General features: G+C 35.0%; 2 protein-coding genes across 2 annotated transcripts in view; both read left to right on the forward strand.

Moving 5' to 3' along the window:
- Positions 1-23,680, forward strand: part of LOC130051329 (hemicentin-1-like) — a 485,422-nt gene that overhangs the window by 318,912 nt on the left and 142,830 nt on the right. The window lies entirely within an intron of this gene.
- Positions 15,763-23,680, forward strand: part of LOC130051330 (kin of IRRE-like protein 1) — a 77,220-nt gene continuing 69,302 nt past the window's right edge. Inside the window, exon 1 of the mRNA XM_056153295.1 lies at positions 15,763-15,850. Coding sequence (XP_056009270.1) covers positions 15,772-15,850 — 79 coding nt within the window. The 5' untranslated portion in view covers positions 15,763-15,771. The remainder of the gene's footprint in view (positions 15,851-23,680) is intronic.

Here is a 23,680-nt window from a genome sequence, read left to right on the forward strand (position 1 = left end):
AAGTTTATTATGTACAATATTTCTTATATGACCATGGTTCTAATTTCACAAGTGTCCATGATAATCTTAAGACCTCTGTGGGGTCCCCTGACCGGTGTACCCACTCCTGGAGCTTGGTTGTCCTGGTACTATACTATTACTCTTCACGTCCTGCATACACTGGTCACATCAGGATAACTGTAGTAGACCACAGGGAGAGGACCTGTTTTGATACACATACATAAAATGTAATATATTACTTGTACACACTGAGTGGCGTTACATTACACATAAATACACACACAACATTATCTTATTTGCAGATAATATCCTGGACATGCCTTCTGTTGAAGACAATACATTTACACCTTTGTCTATTGGAAAGACTCCACAAATACATTGAAGTTTTATATTACATTGCTATGCATTTACACATATTGGACAAAGTCTACTTTATGGCTATAATACTGCTCCATACATTAAACACTTGTTTCAATTAGTACCATTTTGATACGAGTGAAAATCACATGTATGAAATTAAGTTAACACTAAGGAACTCCATAACTTGATGTTTTAGGACTGTTAAAATAACATAAAACAATAGACACATTGCTGAGTAGTAGATAAAATACCTTACCTCAGAAAAGCTGGACCATATGCACCACTACGTACATGCCATACAGAACTGGAAAGTTTGCTGATTATATTAAACTGATATGCAGAGAAGTATAAAACGTCTTTCCTGCTAGTCTGCAGTGTCCAAACTGAATTCAACACGGACTGGCGGTTTAAAGTCCAGTGAAGTGAGGTTCCAATTAGGGCACAGTAAAAAGAGGCTCATAAACAGGATTTGGAGTATGTTCGATATATACACAAAATAAGAGCATATTATTTACAATACATACAAAATGAGAATAAGTGGGAGTTGATGTGACAGTGCCAATAAGCATACATTGGGGTTTTTGAAGATTTATACTGTGTTTATTTTTAAGCACCCATTCTGCACCCAACTTAAGGGTCCTCTTCCAATTTTGACTCGATTACATCAACAGATTTATCACTCACGTCCTGTGAAGTGTCGGCTGCATATATTGTAAATGAAGAGTGTTTAAGACATTTTGGATAATCGTTAATGTACAAAATAAAAAATAATGGTCCTAAAATTGACCCCTGAGGAACTCCTAAGGATATACTTTTTTTCTCTAGATAACACACCTCTTCAACTGAGACATTGCTTACGATTTGTAAGACACGATTGAAACCATTTAAAAGTATGGTGACAAATTCTAAACGACATAAGTTTATGCAAAAGTACTTCATGGTTGACTATATCAAAGGCCTTTCGCAAGTCAATAAACAGAACCCCTGTAAGCTTTCCATCGTTCATGTTTTTGAACCATTTATCAGTAAGATTATCCAACGCTGTCTCACATGAATGACTTGGCCTAAATCCAGATTGACTATCTGTAATTAATTTGTTTGTGGATGAATATTAATAAAAGGAATTGAAGACATGTCGTTCAATAATCTTACTGACAACTGGTAAAATAGAAACTGATCTGTAATTATTTACCAAATTCTCACCACCTGCTTTGTACAATGGAACTACGCTAGCTCTTTTCCAAGCATCCACAAATGTGCATGAGGATATGGATTTGTTAAAAATGAAATGTAAAGTATCACCAATATGATTAAATGACAACTTTAAGAGTTTAACAGACAAACCATCAATACCTGTGGCTTTCGAAGATGCCATTTTGATCATTTCCTTTGCAATAAATTAATTTGTAGTTTCTGGAATTTTAAATGAACCTGGTGGTTTTAGATGTTCCACATCCGGTAAAGAAGAATCAAAATGCTTTCCTATTTCATGTCCTACATGACAAAACAAATCATTAAATCAGTTAGCCATTGATTCAAAAGAGGTAATGGTACCGTTGTCAGTTCGTAAATGTGTACACGGTGTCGAATTCTGCTTCGATGGTAAAACTTGTTTCAATCTGGACCACATATCCTTTGGTCGAGTGGTACATCGATCAACTCCCTCCTCAACAAAGCCCCGTTACGCTTCTCTGATCTTAAGAATGACACCATGTATGATTGCTCTGTAGGGAGCCCAGTCATCCTCTAATTTGGACCGTAATGCTCTTTCATGTAGGTACTCACAATGATGCATCTCATTGAATATTTCATCATTTATCCATTCCTTTCATTTAACCTTTATTCGCCTATTTTTAAAAGAAATATGTTTTTCAATGACTTTGAAGAAACGAGAGTTGAATTCACACCATATTTCATTTATATCACTCAAATTTTTGATATGATTCCAATAGACTTCATGGATGTCACGATAGAATTGGTCCTCATCTAAATTGCGGAAACTGCGGTATTTTACATTAATGTGACAGTTTGTACCATACTTTATTTTCCCACGGACAGCATAATCTAGATGATGACCACTGATGCCTTTCGTAGTTGTGTTAAGTAGGGCCATGCCTATGTGGATTACGCTAGATTTACAAACATTCCGTGGTTCAGACACATATATATGGTCAATAAGAGTGTTGGAGTCCTTTGTTACTCTTGTGGGATCTTTAATTATTTGAAGAAGTCCGTACGTTTTCATTAGCTTTTTAAGATTTGAATTCTTATTTTCATCGATGTTAAAATCGCCCATAAATACAATATTATTTTTAACAGTAGTTAATGTCTCCACATTTTTTTCTCAAAATGTTCACATCATTCACATTTAGAACTTGGCGGTTTATAGACAATTGCAAAAGTGAACCTTGGGGAGTTACCTATTTTGATGTCAAAATATAAAACCTCAATGTATGCATGGTGTTGCACACCAGTAACCTGAAATTTATCTTTGATGTACACAGCAATTCCTCCACCATTCCTGTCCCGGTCCCGTCTTACGAGCCTATATCCATTAATTGATAATTCTGAATCAGATATACCACTGTCTATTTTACTTTTTGTAACTGCAAACACATCAAATGAACCTTTACATAACACGATTTACTAAATAAGCCACATACATTTAAGTGTCCAAAAGAAATCCCTTTCGGTAAAGACTGGATGATATCGTCTACCGGTTTGTCAAGGTCATAATTCATGAATATATTTTCTATGCAGGAATCGCAAATCCATTCTGAAATATTTGGGAATGGAATAATTCTGGACATGAACTACGTACACATGTGTTTACTCCGATAATATACCTTAAATACTGTATCAATTCAAATAAATACACGTTTTCAAACAAATGTATGGAATGTGCTAATGCTCATCTTTGTCTTACCGAATAAGTAGTTTCTCTAGGAAACAGCAGTTCAGTACAATGTCCAGCAAAACAGGAACATACCCACATTCTTTCCAGCGAGCTCGTGCATACAAACTTATATATATGCCCTTAAAACTATGACACTGGGTCGAGGCCTCTGCTGGTGGACTGTTAGTCCCCAAGGGTCTATATAGCTCAGTAGCTAAGTACTTCGTTACTAGCTTGAAAATACGGATGTATATTTAATTGCTGTTATAAAATTTAGAAATTCATTTCAAAATTAAGGATTATCTCCCTCACCCTAGCTCTTATCCTTAGACGAATTTGACTCAACTTTTTTTGGCACACTGTTTTTGCCTATAATAGCTCTAAAACTTCATTGTTATTTCGGATTTCAAACATTTCGTTTTAGCATCACTGAAGATACATTATTTGTCGAAATGTGCATCTGGTGCATCAAAATTGGCACCGTATAAGTTTAACTTTACGCAACACACAAATAACGTGTACATATTGGCGTAAAAATTGAAGACTGATTCTATGTAACTATCAACATTCAGTGGCCACGTTATGTCACAGATTTTGACGAAACTTTGTGTGTAACAATATCATGATAGGTATAAAACAAAAAGGGCATGCAAAGGTTTGACTTAAAAACGTTTGCCATGAAAACCGATCCTCTAACAACAGCTGGACAAGATATGTACATGTATGTTACATTTTGAATAATTAAAAATTAATCGCTATTGTTTATAAAAACAACAATGGTATAAATTATGTTGAGCTGGGTTTTAGCTTTTAGAAATTTTTTCGCATTTATTTAATCCTTGAAAACAATGGAAATAATTATTTTTATGATGTATAAGGGTTTGATATATGTAATTTTTACAGAGGGATAAAATATATTTGCCCAGTCATTTGGTGTAAACTCACATACTAGTAAAATGTATTGTATCTGACTTTAAAAAGGTACAGAAACACATCTGTGGAGAAACCAAGGATAAACACATAAACCAGTACTTTCCTCTGGTGCACAAACCAAAAAACACCAGAAAGAGTCATTGCCCTTTGTAACACTCTCTTGCATTGGAGATATAAAAACAGTCTTCATTTGTTTTCAGTATGGCAGGTGGTGAAAATTGCAGTTTTTATTCAATATTGTTCTTCAGAAGTTTATCAATATCAGATGCTCTTTGTTCACTTAATTCACTACCACGATCTTTATCTTCAACTGTGATAAAGGATTCCGGTTTGTTTCGTGGAATACAAATTCGTTTGATCTTTGCCATTGCCACCGGACTCTTGCATCCAATCGTCTACGTAGTCGTAGAAAAAGGAAATGTTGTGAAATTTGACGCTTTATTGCATTTTTGCCGATAATAGCTCTAAAACACTTCATTCTTATTTCGGATTTCAAACATTTCGGTTGAGCATCACTGAAGAGACATAATTTGTCGAAATGCGTAATTTGATGCATCAAAATTGGTACCGTATAAGTTTTACATCCGACTACAAAAATGACCAGGGAAACAGAAGGCTGAGAGACATATTCATAGTAAATATGAAAAAGCCCTGCCTGTTGCTATGTTGGAACTTGCATTGACGTAAGTATTCTATTTGATTTAGAATCCAAATTCTAAAGTAAAGGCTGAATAAAATGTATCAGAAAATTGGCTTAGAAAACATATGAGAACCCCAATTTATTTTATACTACCAGCCAGGCTAGTCAGCTATACTAGCGGTATACATGTAGATTGAACATTGTAAGTAATCCTGTCATTTACTGCATGGGTGTACAATAGAATACTAGTTAAGTATGTCCCCTACCTAACATTCCGATCATATTTACACATAGTTCAGGATCTGTAAAATTGGGGAATACTTATAAAATCATGTTTCATGTGGACATCTTCCAAAGGACTAGGCTTAATTTATGATAATACATGTAATCCTAAGTGATGACCTGTAGCTCTCTCTCTCTCTCTCTCTCTCTCTCTCTCTCTCTCTCTCTCTCTCTCTCTCTCTCTCTCTCTGACTGTCAAGTTTACAATAAAAACAAACATGAGAATGTCCTGTGTGCATTCTTGATAAAGATTGTTAAAATCATATATATTGATGAGCCAGGCTACCCTCAAGTTTGTTTACCTGTGGTAACCCCCACTAATATGTGATGGTTCTAATCTACAGAAGAAATCACAAAAATATTATTATGATTTAAAGTTTTCTTATCTCTGTAATTATGAACTTTAGGACACTTGATTGGGAAGAATTAAATGATGAAAGTAGGGGAAAATTGATAATTTTGAACTGGGTCCTGTAACTGGGCCTTCAAATTTTAATACATGTAGGTCCTGTGAACTGAAGTAAATTAAAAAAATAATAAATGTAAATTGTGAATATTCACATATTTTTGAATTCTTACTTTTTGATCCAATAATCACATATTTTAGCCAAAGTACCTTGCACCACTATTGTGTGCAATGTGTGCTTTTCTGTGTTTCAGTTGTATGAGCATCATACTGTGCAAATCACCTAAAGATGGAGTTGACCAACTTGCTGACTTGGAGGAGGACAGTATTCAGCATTAATACATACACACTGAGTGCATAATTTGAAATTCAAATTTGAATCCCAGTATTAGAAATCCTAAAACAAATTAATAGATGTGGGGAATGTGGTATATTGGGTTTAGTTTCTTGGTTAGAGCCTGCATGGAAGCTGAATTCTCTAGATTAATCACATGAGACCATCTATTTTTTATGCGACATGGTGACTTGAAACGTTTTCATCACAACTTCCTAAAAAAAAATATGCTTCGCTTAGCATACTCAAAAAGACTTCTTGTTTTGTTGCCAATGACGCACATATATATGTACACATGTGTATGAGCTCAGTATCATTTTTCAGAATGATTAATTCTAATTAGGTCAATGTTGAGAATCACTCAAGTGACCTACATATTGTTATTTGTCTGCGTCAGTCATCATACGACGTTAATTGAACATTAATATTTTTTCTTGATAACCACCCTTTCAATTATTTTCAAATTTCTTTTAAGCGTCTTTGGGACAAGGGGAAGATAGATTGTAAATCCAAGGACTCTGGATTGACGGTACGTTTAAAAATCCTCATTACCAAAATTGAGAATTTTGTTTTAGAACCAGGGTTTGATTTCTTCGATTTTATGGGGAAAACGTTTTAAGATATACACTTCGTCAAATTGTAGAGTTGGGGAGGAGGGGGGTTATAAGTGTATTTGACATTTATTTGTGTCCAAATTATGCAATTAATACTGAGGATTTCAGTAGCAGTCTGTTTTAAAAACAACAGACACCTAGAAGAATTAAGATCACAATGAAAGCATACATATGATAAGGGGGGGGGGGGTGACTTCATAATATTGCCTTAAAATTCTCAACAAGTAATTTTTTTTTAATCCACAGCTCAAGAAGGAAGGTGGCAAGGGTTGATCTTTCAGTTCCATTCATCTGTTAACTTTTAACATGCATGTACTGAACTGCTGTTTCCTAGAGAAACTACTTATTCGGTAAGACAAAGATGAGCATTAGCACATTCCATACATTTGTTTGAAAACGTGTATTTATTTGAATTGATACAGTATTTAAGGTATATTATCGGAGTAAACACATGTGTACGTAGTTCATGTCCAGAATTATTCCATTCCCAAATATTTCAGAATGGATTTGCGATTCCTGCATAGAAAATATATTCATGAATTATGACCTTGACAAACCGGTAGACGATATCATCCAGTCTTTACCGAAAGGGATTTCTTTTGGACACTTAAATGTATGTGGCTTATTTAGTAAATCGTGTTATGTAAAGGTTCATTTGATGTGTTTGCAGTTACAAAAAGTAAAATAGACAGTGGTATATCTGATTCAGAATTATCAATTAATGGATATAGGCTCGTAAGACGGGACCGGGACAGGAATGGTGGAGGAATTGCTGTGTACATCAAAGATAAATTTCAGGTTACTGGTGTGCAACACCATGCATACATTGAGGTTTTATATTTTGACATCAAAATAGGTAACTCCCCAAGGTTCACTTTTGCAATTGTCTATAAACCGCCAAGTTCTAAATGTGAATGATGTGAACATTTTGAGAAAAAAATGTGGAGACATTAACTACTGTTAAAAATAATATTGTATTTATGGGCGATTTTAACATCGATGAAAATAAGAATTCAAATCTTAAAAAGCTAATGAAAACGTACGGACTTCTTCAAATAATTAAAGATCCCACAAGAGTAACAAAGGACTCCAACACTCTTATTGACCATATATATGTGTCTGAACCACGGAATGTTTGTAAATCTAGCGTAATCCACATAGGCATGGCCCTACTTAACACAACTACGAAAGGCATCAGTGGTCATCATCTAGATTATGCTGTCCGTGGGAAAATAAAGTATGGTACAAACTGTCACATTAATGTAAAATACCGCAGTTTCCGCAATTTAGATGAGGACCAATTCTATCGTGACATCCATGAAGTCTATTGGAATCATATCAAAAATTTGAGTGATATAAATGAAATATGGTGTGAATTCAACTCTCGTTTCTTCAAAGTCATTGAAAAACATATTTCTTTTAAAAATAGGCGAATAAAGGTTAAATGAAAGGAATGGATAAATGATGAAATATTCAATGAGATGCATCATTGTGAGTACCTACATGAAAGAGCATTACGGTCCAAATTAGAGGATGACTGGGCTCCCTACAGAGCAATCATACATGGTGTCATTCTTAAGATCAGAGAAGCGTAACGGGGCTTTGTTGAGGAGGGAGTTGATCGATGTACCACTCGACCAAAGGATATGTGGTCCAGATTGAAACAAGTTTTACCATCGAAGCAGAATTCGACACTGTGTACACATTTACGAACTGACAACGGTACCATTACCTCTTTTGAATCAATGGCTAACTGATTTAATGATTTGTTTTGTCATGTAGGACATGAAATAGGAAAGCATTTTGATTCTTCTTTACCGGATGTGGAACATCTAAAACCACCAGGTTCATTTAAAATTCCAGAAACTACAAATTAATTTATTGCAAAGGAAATGATCAAAATGGCATCTTCGAAAGCCACAGGTATTGATGGTTTGTCTGTTAAACTCTTAAAGTTGTCATTTAATCATATTGGTGATACTTTACATTTCATTTTTAACAAATCCATATCCTCATGCACATTTGTGGATGCTTGGAAAAGAGCTAGCGTAGTTCCATTGTACAAAGCAGGTGGTGAGAATTTGGTAAATAATTACAGATCAGTTTCTATTTTACCAGTTGTCAGTAAGATTATTGAACGACATGTCTTCAATTCCTTTTATTAATATTCATCCACAAACAAATTAATTACAGATAGTCAATCTGGATTTAGGCCAAGTCATTCATGTGAGACAGCGTTGGATAATCTTACTGATAAATGGTTCAAAAACATGAACGATGGAAAGCTTACAGGGGTTCTGTTTATTGACTTGCGAAAGGCCTTTGATATAGTCAACCATGAAGTACTTTTGCATAAACTTATGTCGTTTAGAATTTGTCACCATACTTTTAAATGGTTTCAATCGTGTCTTACAAATCGTAAGCAATGTCTCAGTTGAAGAGGTGTGTTATCTAGAGAAAAAAAGTATATCCTTAGGAGTTCCTCAGGGGTCAATTTTAGGACCATTATTTTTTATTTTGTACATTAACGATTATCCAAAATGTCTTAAACACTCTTCATTTACAATATATGCAGCCGACACTTCACAGGACGTGAGTGATAAATCTGTTGATGTAATCGAGTCAAAATTGGAAGAGGACCCTTAAGTTGGGTGCAGAATGGGTGCTTAAAAATAAACACAGTATAAATCTTCAAAAACCCCAATGTATGCTTATTGGCACTGTCACATCAACTCCCACTTATTCTCATTTTGTATGTATTGTAAATAATATGCTCTTATTTTGTGTATATATCGAACATACTCCAAATCCTGTTTATGAGCCTCTTTTTACTGTGCCCTAATTGGAACCTCACTTCACTGGACTTTAAACCGCCAGTCCGTGTTGAATTCAGTTTGGACACTGCAGACTAGCAGGAAAGACGTTTTATACTTCTCTGCATATCAGTTTAATATAATCAGCAAACTTTCCAGTTCTGTATGGCATGTACGTAGTGGTGCATATGGTCCAGCTTTTCTGAGGTAAGGTATTTTATCTACTACTCAGCAATGTGTCTATTGTTTTATGTTATTTTAACAGTCCTAAAACATCAAGTTATGGAGTTCCTTAGTGTTAACTTAATTTCATACATGTGATTTTCACTCGTATCAAAATGGTACTAATTGAAACAAGTGTTTAATGTATGGAGCAGTATTATAGCCATAAAGTAGACTTTGTCCAATATGTGTAAATGCATAGCAATGTAATATAAAACTTCAATGTATTTGTGGAGTCTTTCCAATAGACAAAGGTGTAAATGTATTGTCTTCAACAGAAGGCATGTCCAGGATATTATCTGCAAATAAGATAATGTTGTGTGTGTATTTATGTGTAATGTAACGCCACTCAGTGTGTACAAGTAATATATTACATTTTATGTATGTGTATCAAAACAGGTCCTATCCCTGTGGTCTACTACAGTTATCCTGATGTGACCAGTGTATGCAGGACGTGAAGAGTAATAGTATAGTACCAGGACAACCAAGCTCCAGGAGTGGGTACACCGGTCAGGGGACCCCACAGAGGTCTTAAGATTATCATGGACACTTGTGAAATTAGAACCATGGTCATATAAGAAATATTGTACATAATAAACTTTTTAAAACTACATTGTGACTTTTTAATGTGTTAGCTTGGCATGGTTACAGCCAGCTCGTCCATCTGTGACAGGCACATCTCAAAGGTTACGGAAATGCCGAATGTTGAATATAGATTTTAATGGTGTACAAATTGAATTTATGAAGCAGGCTAAACTATTAGGTGTTTATATAGATAATACTTATTCACGGGATGCATACGTGGAGTTGAAAGAAAATTGTAAGAAAACTTGCTGTATTTAAGAGAGTGAGTTATTTTATGCCACCAAATGCACTTAGAAAGGTTTTTAATAGTATTGTTTTCCCACATTTTAGTTACTGCACTACTGTCTGGTGTAAAGTACAGAATCAACTATATTTAGAAAAAAAGTCCAAGCTGCGAAAAAGGGCCGCAAGAATACTTTTAAATATTCGAGATATCAGGACTTCTACTAGCTTTTTATTCTCTTGTTTGAACTGGATGCCAATTAAGGATTATGTAATGAGTTCTTTTTTTGGATTTTGTCAGATTGAGCAAAGACTAGCGATAACAATAACATTTATTAATCAAATAAATGAATAAAAAAATATCCACACTCACTCCTTTCACTCTCAACACAACTTTACATGAATAAGGAATTGACAATATAGATATCTAATACGTTGTAAGCAGCTCTTTTGAAAAGTCCGATAGTAAGTATCAGATGTAAAGCAAATGTACAGGTATAAACTTTTCAAGTTAAAACAATATTCAAACGTAGTATAATTTAGAAAAAGTTCCAAATATTCAATTCTTCTTTTCTGTAATATAATATTCATTGGTTTTGTTTCTAAATTTCGAGTTACTTTAACTTTATAATGTAATTAATCTGCACTCTGAAAACAATGTTCCAGTTTCCCGCCAACTTGCGATAAGCACGCCCAGCCCAGAACGGAAAACAATCCACCACCATGCAAGCCTTGCACGAGCTATCGTCAACTCCCGACAATACACCAGGGTTATAATGCCTCCCAAGTCTCGGGTTATCTTCTACGGAGCTACACCACGCCCTTCCATATTGTAGTACAATATCCGCATGGACCTCCGTATATCTGAATTCCACAACTCTCTGCCTGCCTTCGGGTTGAAACTGGTTTTGTTAAACACCCATGTACGCACTGAAATTAATTTCACAAAAATTACCAACTTGCAAGTAAACAAGAAACCGAGAACTTACAAATAGCAAGACCGTGCTAGACTAATTATCAATACTCACGAACTATCAGAATACAAACAAAACACGCTTACTGGCTAGGAAAAAGATGTGCCCTCAAAACAAACTCCCATTTCAGTAGTTATATTTCTCCCAATGTCCTACATAGAATCTGGCAGGAAAATGACTACCCCCTGAACTTCTAGGACCTGTCAACGTGGCACCCGGCTGATGTCGTTACCGTGCCCTATTTAAAGCTGGCATGAATTAATAAATACGTACACCTTTCTCATCTTATCCGCCATATTTCTTTCAGGTAGCCTAATTTACTCTACCCGTATATACCCCAAATGTGATTGTCACACCTGAGTGATTTTTCTAGGTGGACTCGACCAGTGCACATCTCCGATAGTAATATATAGGGAATGAGAAACAAATAAAAAAACATTTTGAAACATTATGCTTTGCTCAAAATTACAAAATATTGATTGTATACTAATTCAACATTCTGGAAGTTTAGATAAGTTAGACAAAAATGCAAAAAAAAAGAAGATTTTCTTGCATACTTGTAAGTGCATGCAAGTATTTGCATTTTCTAATAAAATAAATGCGGATAAATCATTTGCCAATTACGTACTGATAGAATGGAATATGCAAAGAGCATAAACTATATTATTTATATCAATTCTTGCAAAACAAAGGTGCATGCCATATGCATAATATGCAATGCACAAGGTATAATCACCAAAAAAAGTATCAAATACGGGCGTCTATTCAACAGGTATCGGAGATGTGCACTTGCCGAAAATATTAGATTCTCTTTATTCTGATAAATCCACGAAACAAAATGATAAACTCCATTTGTATCTCGTTAGAACTTTACAACACGTTCTCATTTCATTATACCGACTGCGACACACTTCACCCGTGCCAAACAGTGTGTCTTCAATCAGGAGAGATGTCAGAGTCGAAAATTTTTCCTGTATTGAATGCTTGTCTGGTCGAGGTTTTGCAGTTTATAGAAATGGGGAATCTAATATCTGGTTGAATATATTGCGTGCACAATTCAAAATTTCTCGATGATCATATACAAACTTGGATATACAAATAAGGGAATAATGATCGAAAATATACATCTGTGTGCAAATGCGTGTATTACATTTGCAATCCACATAATTATTTACGGTCTCTGTATGACCATATTCATTGAGAGAGAGAGAGAGAGAGAGAGAGAGAGAGAGAGAGAGAGAGAGAGAGAGAGAGAGAGAGAGAGAGAGAGCGACCTTCCTACTTCGATTTATTATATATCATTTCACAGAAGGAAAGAAAATTGATCACTTATATAAATGTAAGCTTTCAAGCATTAAAAATTTCCAGCTATTTAAAAATGTGTGATTGACAATATATTGGAAACTTACAGGAGTTGATGCTTATAATTGAATTCATTACAAAGAACCTGATTCACAAACCCCATATTATGGCCCTTAAAATATATAAAAATGAAAGTAAATGTTGAACAGAAGTATTGGTGTTATAAATATGTATCAGAACCCGGGGTTTAAAAAAACATGTTAGATTTTAAAAATAGGAGCACAACTAAAGCTGTATACATACTAGAACCGGATATGGTACCGTATTTTTGTCATTTTTCACCAAAAACTGGTTATTTTGTAAAGATTTTGGCATACTGGTTTCATCTCGCCCAAAATATTTAACGTATTTTTATAATATACATCCTTTCAATTGAACATAAATGCAAAAATATTTTAGGGCGAGCTAGGAGCACTATTTTTATTTTTAAAAAAACGATATTCCGGATTGCTGAAAAATATCACGGTTATAATGCGCTGGTTGTGGTAAACTTGAATTTTACAGATAATATGGCTGATTTAAGTATCTTATGGAGAAAGAAACTATGTTTTTTATTTCGTGTCATGTATAGGTCATTTTAGTTCGGTGTTTATTTTTAAAGCAAGGGAAATTCCCTCACCTAATAATAGTTTTCGGTTGCAACTTGTTTTGCACCTTTACTAAGTTATAGTTGTTCATTTTCAATACCTAGTTGTTTTCATCTTTTAAAGTCGTTCACAAAGCATCTTCATTGCATCGTTGCTTAAAAACTGTGTACAATTTGGGTAGTTTTACATTATTATCATAAACATTATCATTGAACGAAACGAGTTACCGAAACTGTTAGGCCTAGTGACTGAAATGTTCATGGCGTCTTCTGTCACTTTGGGATATATCAGAAAATATTCAGGCTTCACGCAAGTATTTTTGTATGGTGAGCAGACAACATCTTCCTATGTCCATAGTGGATTGATCCTTTGTTTTTGACCATGTAACCTCAAACTGGTCTTTATGATGACCAGTGTACCAAGTTTAATGTCTGTCAAGCAAAGGGTTCATAAAATGAGTGAACATATCTTTCTGTATTCCGTTTGACCCTTACTCTTTGACCATGTCACCTCAAAATCAATTGGTGTCATCTACGCTTTAGGATATATCAATGTACCAAGTTTGATGTCTATGAAGCAAAGGGTTCTCAAGATATCGAGTGGACAGTATATTCCTATATCCAGTTTTACCCTTGACCTTTGATCATGAAAGGTAAAGATAGCAAACAGATGATGTCTTTCAAGCAAACAATTTTCAAGCAGGCGGTACATTCCTATGTCCAAGTTGACTCTTGACCTTTGACAACGTGACCTAAAAATCAATACGGGTCATCTACTTCTTAGTATGTACTAGTGTGTGAAATTTGATGTCTGTCAAATAAAGGGATTTCAAAATATTGAGCGGACAGTATAATCCTATGCCTAGATTGGATTGACCCTTGTCATTTGACTTCATCATTAGGATTTCTCTTCTACTCATACTCAACAACAAATGAAATAACATTACTATTAAGTAAATGGTTCTTAAGATATTGAGCGGACAACATGTGGTCTACCGACCAACATACCGACCGACAGGTGCAAAGCAATATATCCCTTTTCTTTGAATGGGACATTAAACAATATCAGTAAATTTTACTATCAACTACTTAATGGTAGTTTAAACAATAATGTACATCTAAGTAAATGGGACAAAACCTATCTCCATTAATTGAAGCGTGCAATGTAGATGAAGACAAAACATTTTTTGTATAGCTGCAAAATTGTCAAGCGTACTCTGGAGAAAATTAACTTGATATAACATGGAAAATTGACGTACTGGGGTGATATGATAAAATCAACAAAATACACAACCTTATATCCTTTGTACGTTTTTCTATATATAAATATGAAATGTAATGCAGATTACAGAAGGAAAAAATGTTGGAGTAAGATATCCTGCATACGCTTGAAAAGAAATATTTGGTTCAGAATATGGTTCTTGCCAATATTGGCAAGAATGGAATTGACTTTTAGAGAAATAAAAGAAACTGTTTACCTGATCAAGACGTAGGGCTCACGGTGGGTGTGATTGGTTGACAGGGGATGCTTACTCATCCTAGGCACCTGATCTCAGGGTTCCGTGTTTGAAAAACTCTTTATTTTGTATTCCTTATCAGAGTTATGAAATAAATCATTGTTCGTTATTTTCAACTTTTTAGCTAATTGAAAATATTAGACAAATTAATTGATTATTTTTTTATGCATGATGCATTATAGAATTATTTTTCTGATGTAAGATATGCATTACGATTTTCTGATGTGTGCATTGTCAAATGAGTCTTTCATCATATGAGTCTCTGTATGCATTATGAAATTAATTTGTTTTCTTCTGATTTATAGTTTTACTGATGTATGATATGCAGTATAGGATAATTGTTGTTTCTGATGTGAGATATGAACATATTTCCTGTATGGGATGCATTTTGATAAAAGATTTTTGAAAAATGCAAATTTCATGATCCCAGGGGTGGGTTTTTCGTATCATGGTGGGGCCAATATTGTCAGTAATTAAATGTGTTAACAAATGAACATCTTTAATTGTTTCATAACTACTAATACCATTTCAATTCTGATCAAGTCTGTCATCAATATAGGCATCTTCGGGGGAGTTTTCAATGTAGTCACAGTGTGCTCCGATAATTCATATCTGGGGTTTCAGGCCGTTGAACTTATAGAAATTTTTATCAATTGATTTACCTTTCATTCGAAAAGAACATAAAATCAACGAAAAAATAGACGGTCATACGAAACCGGTAAAATAAAATTCTAATTAGGTCAGCTAGTATCTTCAGCGGTGTGTGACCTTTAACAGCGCTCGCTAATGTCGTTAAAAAGCAACTCTCTATGTGTTTTAGACAGAAACAGTCCTATATTCTGCAACATTTTATTTCGACAGTACATCAATCATAAACTAACACAATGGAGAGTTATATTTAAATGTCCCAATGTTCAATATATACGCCCCACTTCTATTTACATATTTAAAGATAACATTTTATACATGCACACTATATTTACATACACTTCAATGCAGAACGAGGAAGTAAATAACCTAACAAAATGTGTGCGAGCTGTTGGTCTCCGTTGTTTGGATATGGTGCCTTTTCATTAATTTACCTCATTCTACCCCACTGCTTTGGTAAGTAATATCAATGATATGTGTACGTTCAACATCTTAATTAATACTTGACTGCTATTTTTCCTGCCTGTCGTTAATAATCTGTAAAAGATAGATGTATATGTTGTAACCATACAGATGACCAGGAAGTTATGATACGTAGAAATATGTACAGCTTCATACATGTTTTACAATTTCATACATGTATATGCATTTGTGACATAATTTGTATGGATGAGTGCTTCTATATCTGTATGTTTACCAATACAAATGGAATGGATACACTTACAATGCATAACGTGGGACGTCCCACGTTATACATTCTAATTCAAAAACGAAATTGGAATTTCCGTGGAACTCGTTATTGCGTTACAATAATAGTCAGACTGCAGTTGCAAGAATTAAAATTAAGCGTCGTTTAAACAGAAAACAAGTGCATATGCACTTATAAATAATGCCTTTCTCAATATTATAAATCAACAAATGAAGATCACGTTTAACCATGAAAAGAAAGACAGCAAAAACAAAAACCGAAAAGAGAGCAAAAACTAGAACCGAAAAGAGAGCAGAAACAAGAACCGAAAAGGGAGCAAAAACAAGAACCCAAAAGAGAGCAAAAATAAGAACCCAAAAGAGAGCAAAAACAAGAACCCAATAGAGAGCAAAAACAAAAACCCAAAAAGAGAGCAAAAACAAGAACCCAAAAGAGAGCAAACGCAAGAATCGAAGAACAGATAAAACTATTGGAATAATTACAATAGCAATTGGATCACACACATTAAACACTGCAGGAAAAAGTTAGGCCATGAAATATGAGAATGCATGGATCCTACGGCAAGTTAAACAATATGGATTATACATGTGTTTATAGACAAGGGATTGGCGGTATGAATGACAAATAGTTGAAAATAATTATTTGAATAACAGTAAGATTTGTACTGATTTCTAATTTCATTTTTTTTTCTGTGTCGAATGTGTTTTTCATAATTCAAAGTTTTAAACGTGAGTTAATGTACATAAATTAGCAGTATCACAACGAATAAAAAACTTACATTTCAAAAATATCGATCACATATGCAGCATATATGTACGGAAGCCGATAGGTGCCAGGGTATAGAATTCATATTAATTTAACTGGCGGCCGCCACTTGATTTATGTGGCAGCCACCACTTGATTTAACTGGCGACCGCCACTTATTTTATCTGGCGGTTACCACTTAATTTATGTTGCGACCGCCATTTAATTCAACTGGCGGCCGCCACTTAAGTTATCTGGCAGCCGTTTCTTAATTTATACATTGCGACTGCCGATTTCAAAAACAATTTAATTCATACTTCAGAGTTATTATTTTTTAAATATTTAGAATAGTATGTTGACACGCAGCATTGTTTTTTTAAAGTGTAGGGGCAGTCAGAGGAGAAATTGTTTTCTACAATCGTTCACAAGCAGAAAATGAACTTAAAAATATATCTTTTACCTTAATCCGCATACTCCCAAATTGGAGGGAGGGGCTCCTTTCGTCCTTCAATTCGTCAGTTCATTCATTATTACATTTTTACCATTCATTGCAACCCCCACAAGAGTGGAGTGGGGGGGGGGGGGCAATCCGCCAATTAAACTTATTTCACATGTGAAAATCACTTGGTTTGCATGCGAAATAACGGACAATGATCATTGTCAAAAGAGTGGAGGGTCAGTCTCCTAGTTCTATATGCCTGATATGTTGGTATATTTGATTAAGTACACGTAAAACTTTTCTCGTGTGCGAATCTGTCGACATCTGATAATCATGAAAATTTACATAGCTTTGTAAATTAACAGCACAAATGACAAACAATAATGCTCTTAATTGTATATCACATACATATCACTAAGCATTGGAGAGGTAAATTACAGCGATTGTACTCCTTTCATGTTGAGTTCGAGTTTCAGAGAGAGAGAGAGAGAGAGAGAGAGAGAGAGAGAGAGAGAGAGAGAGAGAGAGAGAGAGAGAGAGGTGGCATTACTGGCGGCCGCCATTTAATCTATATGTCGGCCACCAGTTGATTTAATTGGCGGCCGCCAGAAATAAGTGGCAGCCGTCAGATGATAGGTGTCGGCCGCCAGTTAAAGGAATTTAAATTTAATACCCTTGTACCTATAGGCTTCCTTATATCTGTATTAATCAAACACCATGCATAGCTTCCTTTTACTAAAGATATAAATTGAACAAAATTTCATGTTACGTGATTTGTAAACGGTTAAAGCACGAGGTTTATTCCTATTTGTAAATTGAATACTATCTTTTTGTTAAAACCTGTTAACGTTGTTTATCATTATTCATGAAGGAGTACCATGACCAAAACTGCTTGTTATTGGGTTTAAAAATCAGTTAATATTTCGACATTCCTCATAACAAAAACAAAGGGGAACTTTTAAAACTATCCAGAAAACGTCGTCTGTGGCGTCTATGTATAAGATTTAATCTTTTGACCAAGGAAGCGGGGGTCGACTATAATAACTGCTTTACCTCATCCTTTTATTTCTCAGCGACTTTGTTAATCATCGTATCTATATGTTTTTGAAATTGGTAGTAGTTAGATTTGAATTTTTATGCTCAGTTACTTCAATGACGGGTGTAGAGTTCATGACTAACTGGAGTGGTTGATGAAAATTAGTTTTCTGAAAATAAGGAGACTTTCATTTTTATTAAAAATAGACTTGATCACCTGTTTTTGAGACATTGTTAAATTTGTTAAATCAGTATTCAGAGTATCGGCATCTGTGATGGGATTTCTATAAGTATATAGAACCTAATAATGATCCTTGAAAAATTCCGGAATCTATATGCGCGATTTTCATTCAACACGACTCTTTGTTTCCTGTGATTTTTACTGGCCAACGGTGACGCTCTATGATGTTTCTCTTTTCAGAGAAAAAAGAAACACTCTTGGCTAGCAAAGATAATTTTCTGCTCGAAAGGTTAAATTCAATAAATTCAAAGATTATTCCCTTGTATATCTACATGTAATTTGTGCAGTTTGTAAAGTAGTCCTTGGTAACAAACTTATCAAAGGTCTTGCTGATATACAAGGGCTGTTCGATATGTAATGTGTATTGCACGATATCTCAAAAGGATTCGACTCAGATAGTGAAATGAACATTACATCCCTTCAAAGTATTCTCCGCGGTTTGAAAATCATAATTTCAATCTCTGAATGCATTTCTGAAATGCGTCACGGTACGCTGATTTAGGTAGACCTCTGAGGCACTGACTGATGGCTGAGTCAAGGGCTTGTTGGGACTTGCAACGACGACCAGATAAGAACTTTTCAAGTTTTGGAAAAGGAAAAAGTCGCATGGAGCTAGATTTGGAGAGTATGGTGGGTATTGAAAGACGGTAACCTTCTCCGACTTCAAAAATTGCTCCACTAACTCAGATGTATGTGTAGCATTATCATGAAGTAAAAGAACATGCCTAAATTCTGACACAGGGCGTCGTTTATAAGGATATTTCTTGAGCGTTTTTAGTATAGCATCACCTCGGTAATACCGACCTGTAACACGTTTGCCCTTGGCCACCGGAATTTGTACGGCTGTATCATCACATGAGAAGAATATGCAATAAAGAACCTTCTTTGTGCTTATGGTTCTTTAGGCAATTACATACCTTCTACCGTGTTTAGTTAGCCATATTTTGTTTCCAATTTTTCTTACTGGTTCGAAATAGTGAACCCTTGTTTCGTCATCAGTAACAAAGTTTGCAAATTGTCTTTGATTGAATTTGGGAAACATTTTGAGCAATTGCTTAGCGGTTTGTACTCGTACCCGTTTTTGGTCATCTGTCAATATATGCGGTATCCATATGGCAGAAATATTTCGTACTTTCAAAATACACTTGAAATGAAATGCACCCGCGATAGCGATATGCCAACAGTGGCAATATCACGAATTGTGTATCTGCCATCACTTTTAATTATTTTTCTGACTTTCGAGACATTTGCCTTGCCTTTTACGGTCATAGGTCGGCCAGATTTTGCTGCATCTTTGACGGACTCTGTGCCAGTCAGATATTTCTTTCTCCACCTACGAACTGTATCATAAGATACCTTATCAGACCCATAAACTTCCCCCAATTCAGTAAAAATCTGCATTACCGAATGACCGAGTTTTGTTCAAACTTTTATATAAGTTCTAATTTCCTCAATATTCTCAACCCGTTTCCCAACCATTTTTACAACAGTGGTCAACGACTGGCTCTATTGAAATGACTATAAGTTTAAAACTATGTGGAGCTGAAGGCTGGTGTTTATACCGTTGGAAAGGTATTGAATGGAGCTATTCAGGAGTATCATCATCTACGAAATCGCGCAAAGCGTTATCGCGCTGCAGTACAATACACATTACATATCGAACAGCCCTCGTTAAGAACTGACCGTTCAAATTTCCTTTTCTGCATCTAACGCTCTTGCAAAATCGGATACATACAATGATTAATTGATATCGAATCAACTTTTGTAAAGTTAGAAAACTTTAAACTCCTTCTAATTTTCTGGAAAAAAATATTAGCTACTATTTTGCAGAGGCAATTTTCCTTTTGAAATTTACATTTCGCCATCTAAACAGTAAAACATTGTTTGATATGTAGTTAGGGGGAGACAAAGGGTGGATGTTATCAAGCTAAAACCACACCAGGTGCTAATGAAGTGACTGTTGATTATACAGAATCAATATCGTTAGTCTGTTATGTTTTTTAACTAGTGATTGAATAATTTGGAAATTAAATGTCGTGACAATCAACTGATATCAAAGATCGACTTGTATTTCAGTTACTTAGATGCATGTAATATAAAGAGTATCACCTGTTTCCATAGTGTTATCATTTCACTTGATTTACTCCATTTGTATTTACATATACTCAGTACCAAGCGTGTTATCAACTAAGATGGAAATACAAACCAATTACGGTTATCATACCCCTCCCCTACCCTGACTCCACAGTTTGATAACATGTACGTACATTTTTTAAAATGTGATGTCCTTATAATCAAAGAAAATCAGAAAAATACACTGCTGATCGATACGATTGACGTGAAACTTAAGACTGTAGCGATAAACAGACCCATATCTTCTGGATGTAAGGGAGGTAAATGGAGAAATATAGGTAATTGTTGCTTCATGAAAGGTGCAGATAAACAACAGTGATCAATCTCATAAGTCTTATAAGCAATACGGAATAGAGAGTTGGGCAAATACGGACCCCTGGGTATACCAGAGGTGGGATTAGGTGCCTAGAAAGGGTAAACATTCCTTGTCAATCATTCAAACCCATCGTGAGGCATATATATTGATCAGGTAAATGAAGCTATCCGTATTCAAAATCAGTGTGCCAAGAACGGCCTAGCAATCGGTATGAAAGAAGTCAGACAACAATTGACCCAATGATTGTCATTGTGATTGTTGTATTGGCACACTAGATCGTTATAACGAACATAGAATGTGAGAAATTATAACTTTAAACGAAACCATTGAAACTCCTGCACCATCAACTTATTTGTGAGTAGCCTCCCCTGATTAAAATAAACTAACCATACTCAGAACAAGCTCTTGCGTATCGAATCAGTTGCGAGATAGAAACACCATGTGCAGGTGATAATGGAATATTGCTACATAGATATGTGAAGATGACGACGGGGAAGCTGAAATCATCCCGTTTGTCATTAAGCTGAGTTGTTAGTTTGCCGTTAATGTTTAACACGTCATAAGCATTCATCTACAAAGATCGTCCGTGTTTTCCAGATGTTTCGAATTCCAAGAAATGCAATCTGATCAAACCGGTTATGTTAATCGCACATGCACTTGTTTCTGTAAATAACTTCGACCTCTGTATACTAATAATAACACTAGTATACAGAGGTCGTAAGTTCTTTACAGAAACAAGTGCCTGTGGCTAATCTCCATCAAGTAATATGTCTATTAGTAATATAGACTACTTGAAAATTAGGGGTTTTTTTTCTTCATATTTATCACAGCAGATTTAGTTGTTTGTAAGGAAATTTAAAATAACAAAGCTGTGGGTCGAAGATGGCACTGAAAATAACTTGCATTTTATCGTAAATGCCTACGAGAGATGGAGAACATAAACAATTCTATTATCGAAGAAAAAGCGATTAGTTGACAAATGCGAACTATGCTGTTATTTAGGGGGATTCTCAATATGGACATTTTTCCAAGCGGGTGATGTAGGATGTTCTCTCCTGGCTTGATTTTGTTTCAGAAGTATCAAACGTTTTCGATAAACCATCTTAACTGATACATCTTTATCAGAAAGACATTCAAAACGTAAAAAAGAGTATATTAGAGCGGACTTTAAAGAATTACAACCCTTCAAAGATGCCCCTTTGCTGGAACTAAATTTTTCATCAAAATCACCAATTTGTACAAGAAATACACTAAAAGACAAATATTAAGGACAGAACAATCTTGCCAGTTGCTATATTTGATTTTATCTGGGAGAATTGCGGCAACGAAGATGTATAAAATACCTGAAATCGAATAGTCTTGCCTGATTCCCTCGTGCATCTAGTATGTTTTAGAGATTCATCCGTTCTTTTTTTAAACACAAGGTCCGATTTTTATATAGTATTTGTATCCAGTTGATAAAGATTATTCCAAAATTAAACAGTTTTAAAGTTTTGAATAGAAAAATCTATTCGACGTAAGGTTTTCTCGATATCAAGAAAAATAACAGCAAGCCTTCTTGATTGTTTTCAAAATATCCAAATATATCTACTATTAATCGAGCATTACTTCCGATCAACCTTCCTTTAATAAATGCAGATTCTATTTCATTTATTTCTTAATGCTAGAATGTTGTTTTTAAGATTTTCTGCGACTTAATGGAAATATATATAACCTATATATATACAACCTATCATTGGGTCAAATGCTGTCTGACGTGTTTCATACCGATTGTTAGACCTTTCTTGGGGCACCGATTTTGACTACTGATAACTCCGTTTACCTGATCAAGATATAGGGCTCACGGCGGGTGTGACCGATCGACAGGGGATGCTAACTCCTCCTAGGCACCTTATCCCACCTCTGGTGTGTCCAAGGGTCCGTGTTTGCCCAACTATCTAGCTTGTATTGCGTATGGGAGTTATGAGATTGATCATTGTTCGGTATCTTTGCATTTTAAGATTTTCTGCGATTTAATGGAATATGTATAGAAAATAGCTTTATTTCGTGTTTTAAAGGCCGGGAGTAACCTAGAAAATTTTACACCCCTACAGCAATTAAGCATATATGGCAAGAGGGCAGGGCTTAGCAGTGTTATCAGAATAAGCAGCAATCTGATGCTTGACTCTACACGTGCTCTGTAGCAGACGATATTTTGAACAGGGAGACTAGCTGGCATGATTTATCAAAATAAACTAAAGTTTTCCCGCATTTTTCTACCACTCTGCTCAATCTGTGAGGCACTGAAAGGCTATGTTTTTACTTTAACAAAACTTCACCCTAGGAACTACAAAATGAATTCATCATTGTTTTATCCATGTCTTTTAAAACATGTAGTTTTTTTTTTATAATATACACAAATATTGGTATATATGATATACTAATACTTATGATTTTCCTCTTGGTACCTTTCAATTATGAGAACAATTTGGGGGGAAATTGTAGCTGTGCAATGGAGGACATGTGCATTGAAGGGTTATTAAGAAACATTTTGTCCATTATGATATTTGGAGGCCTACTATCTGTGATTGTCTCTTTTGACATTGTAATGTTCACATGTAAGAGTCCAGATTGAGAGTAATTTTAGAGTGATGGTTGATCAATTGGACATTTGTCATCATTGGTGAGAG

Source organism: Ostrea edulis, chromosome 1, assembly GCF_947568905.1.
Source record: "Ostrea edulis chromosome 1, xbOstEdul1.1, whole genome shotgun sequence".
NCBI classification, from domain to species: Eukaryota; Metazoa; Mollusca; class Bivalvia; order Ostreida; family Ostreidae; genus Ostrea; species Ostrea edulis.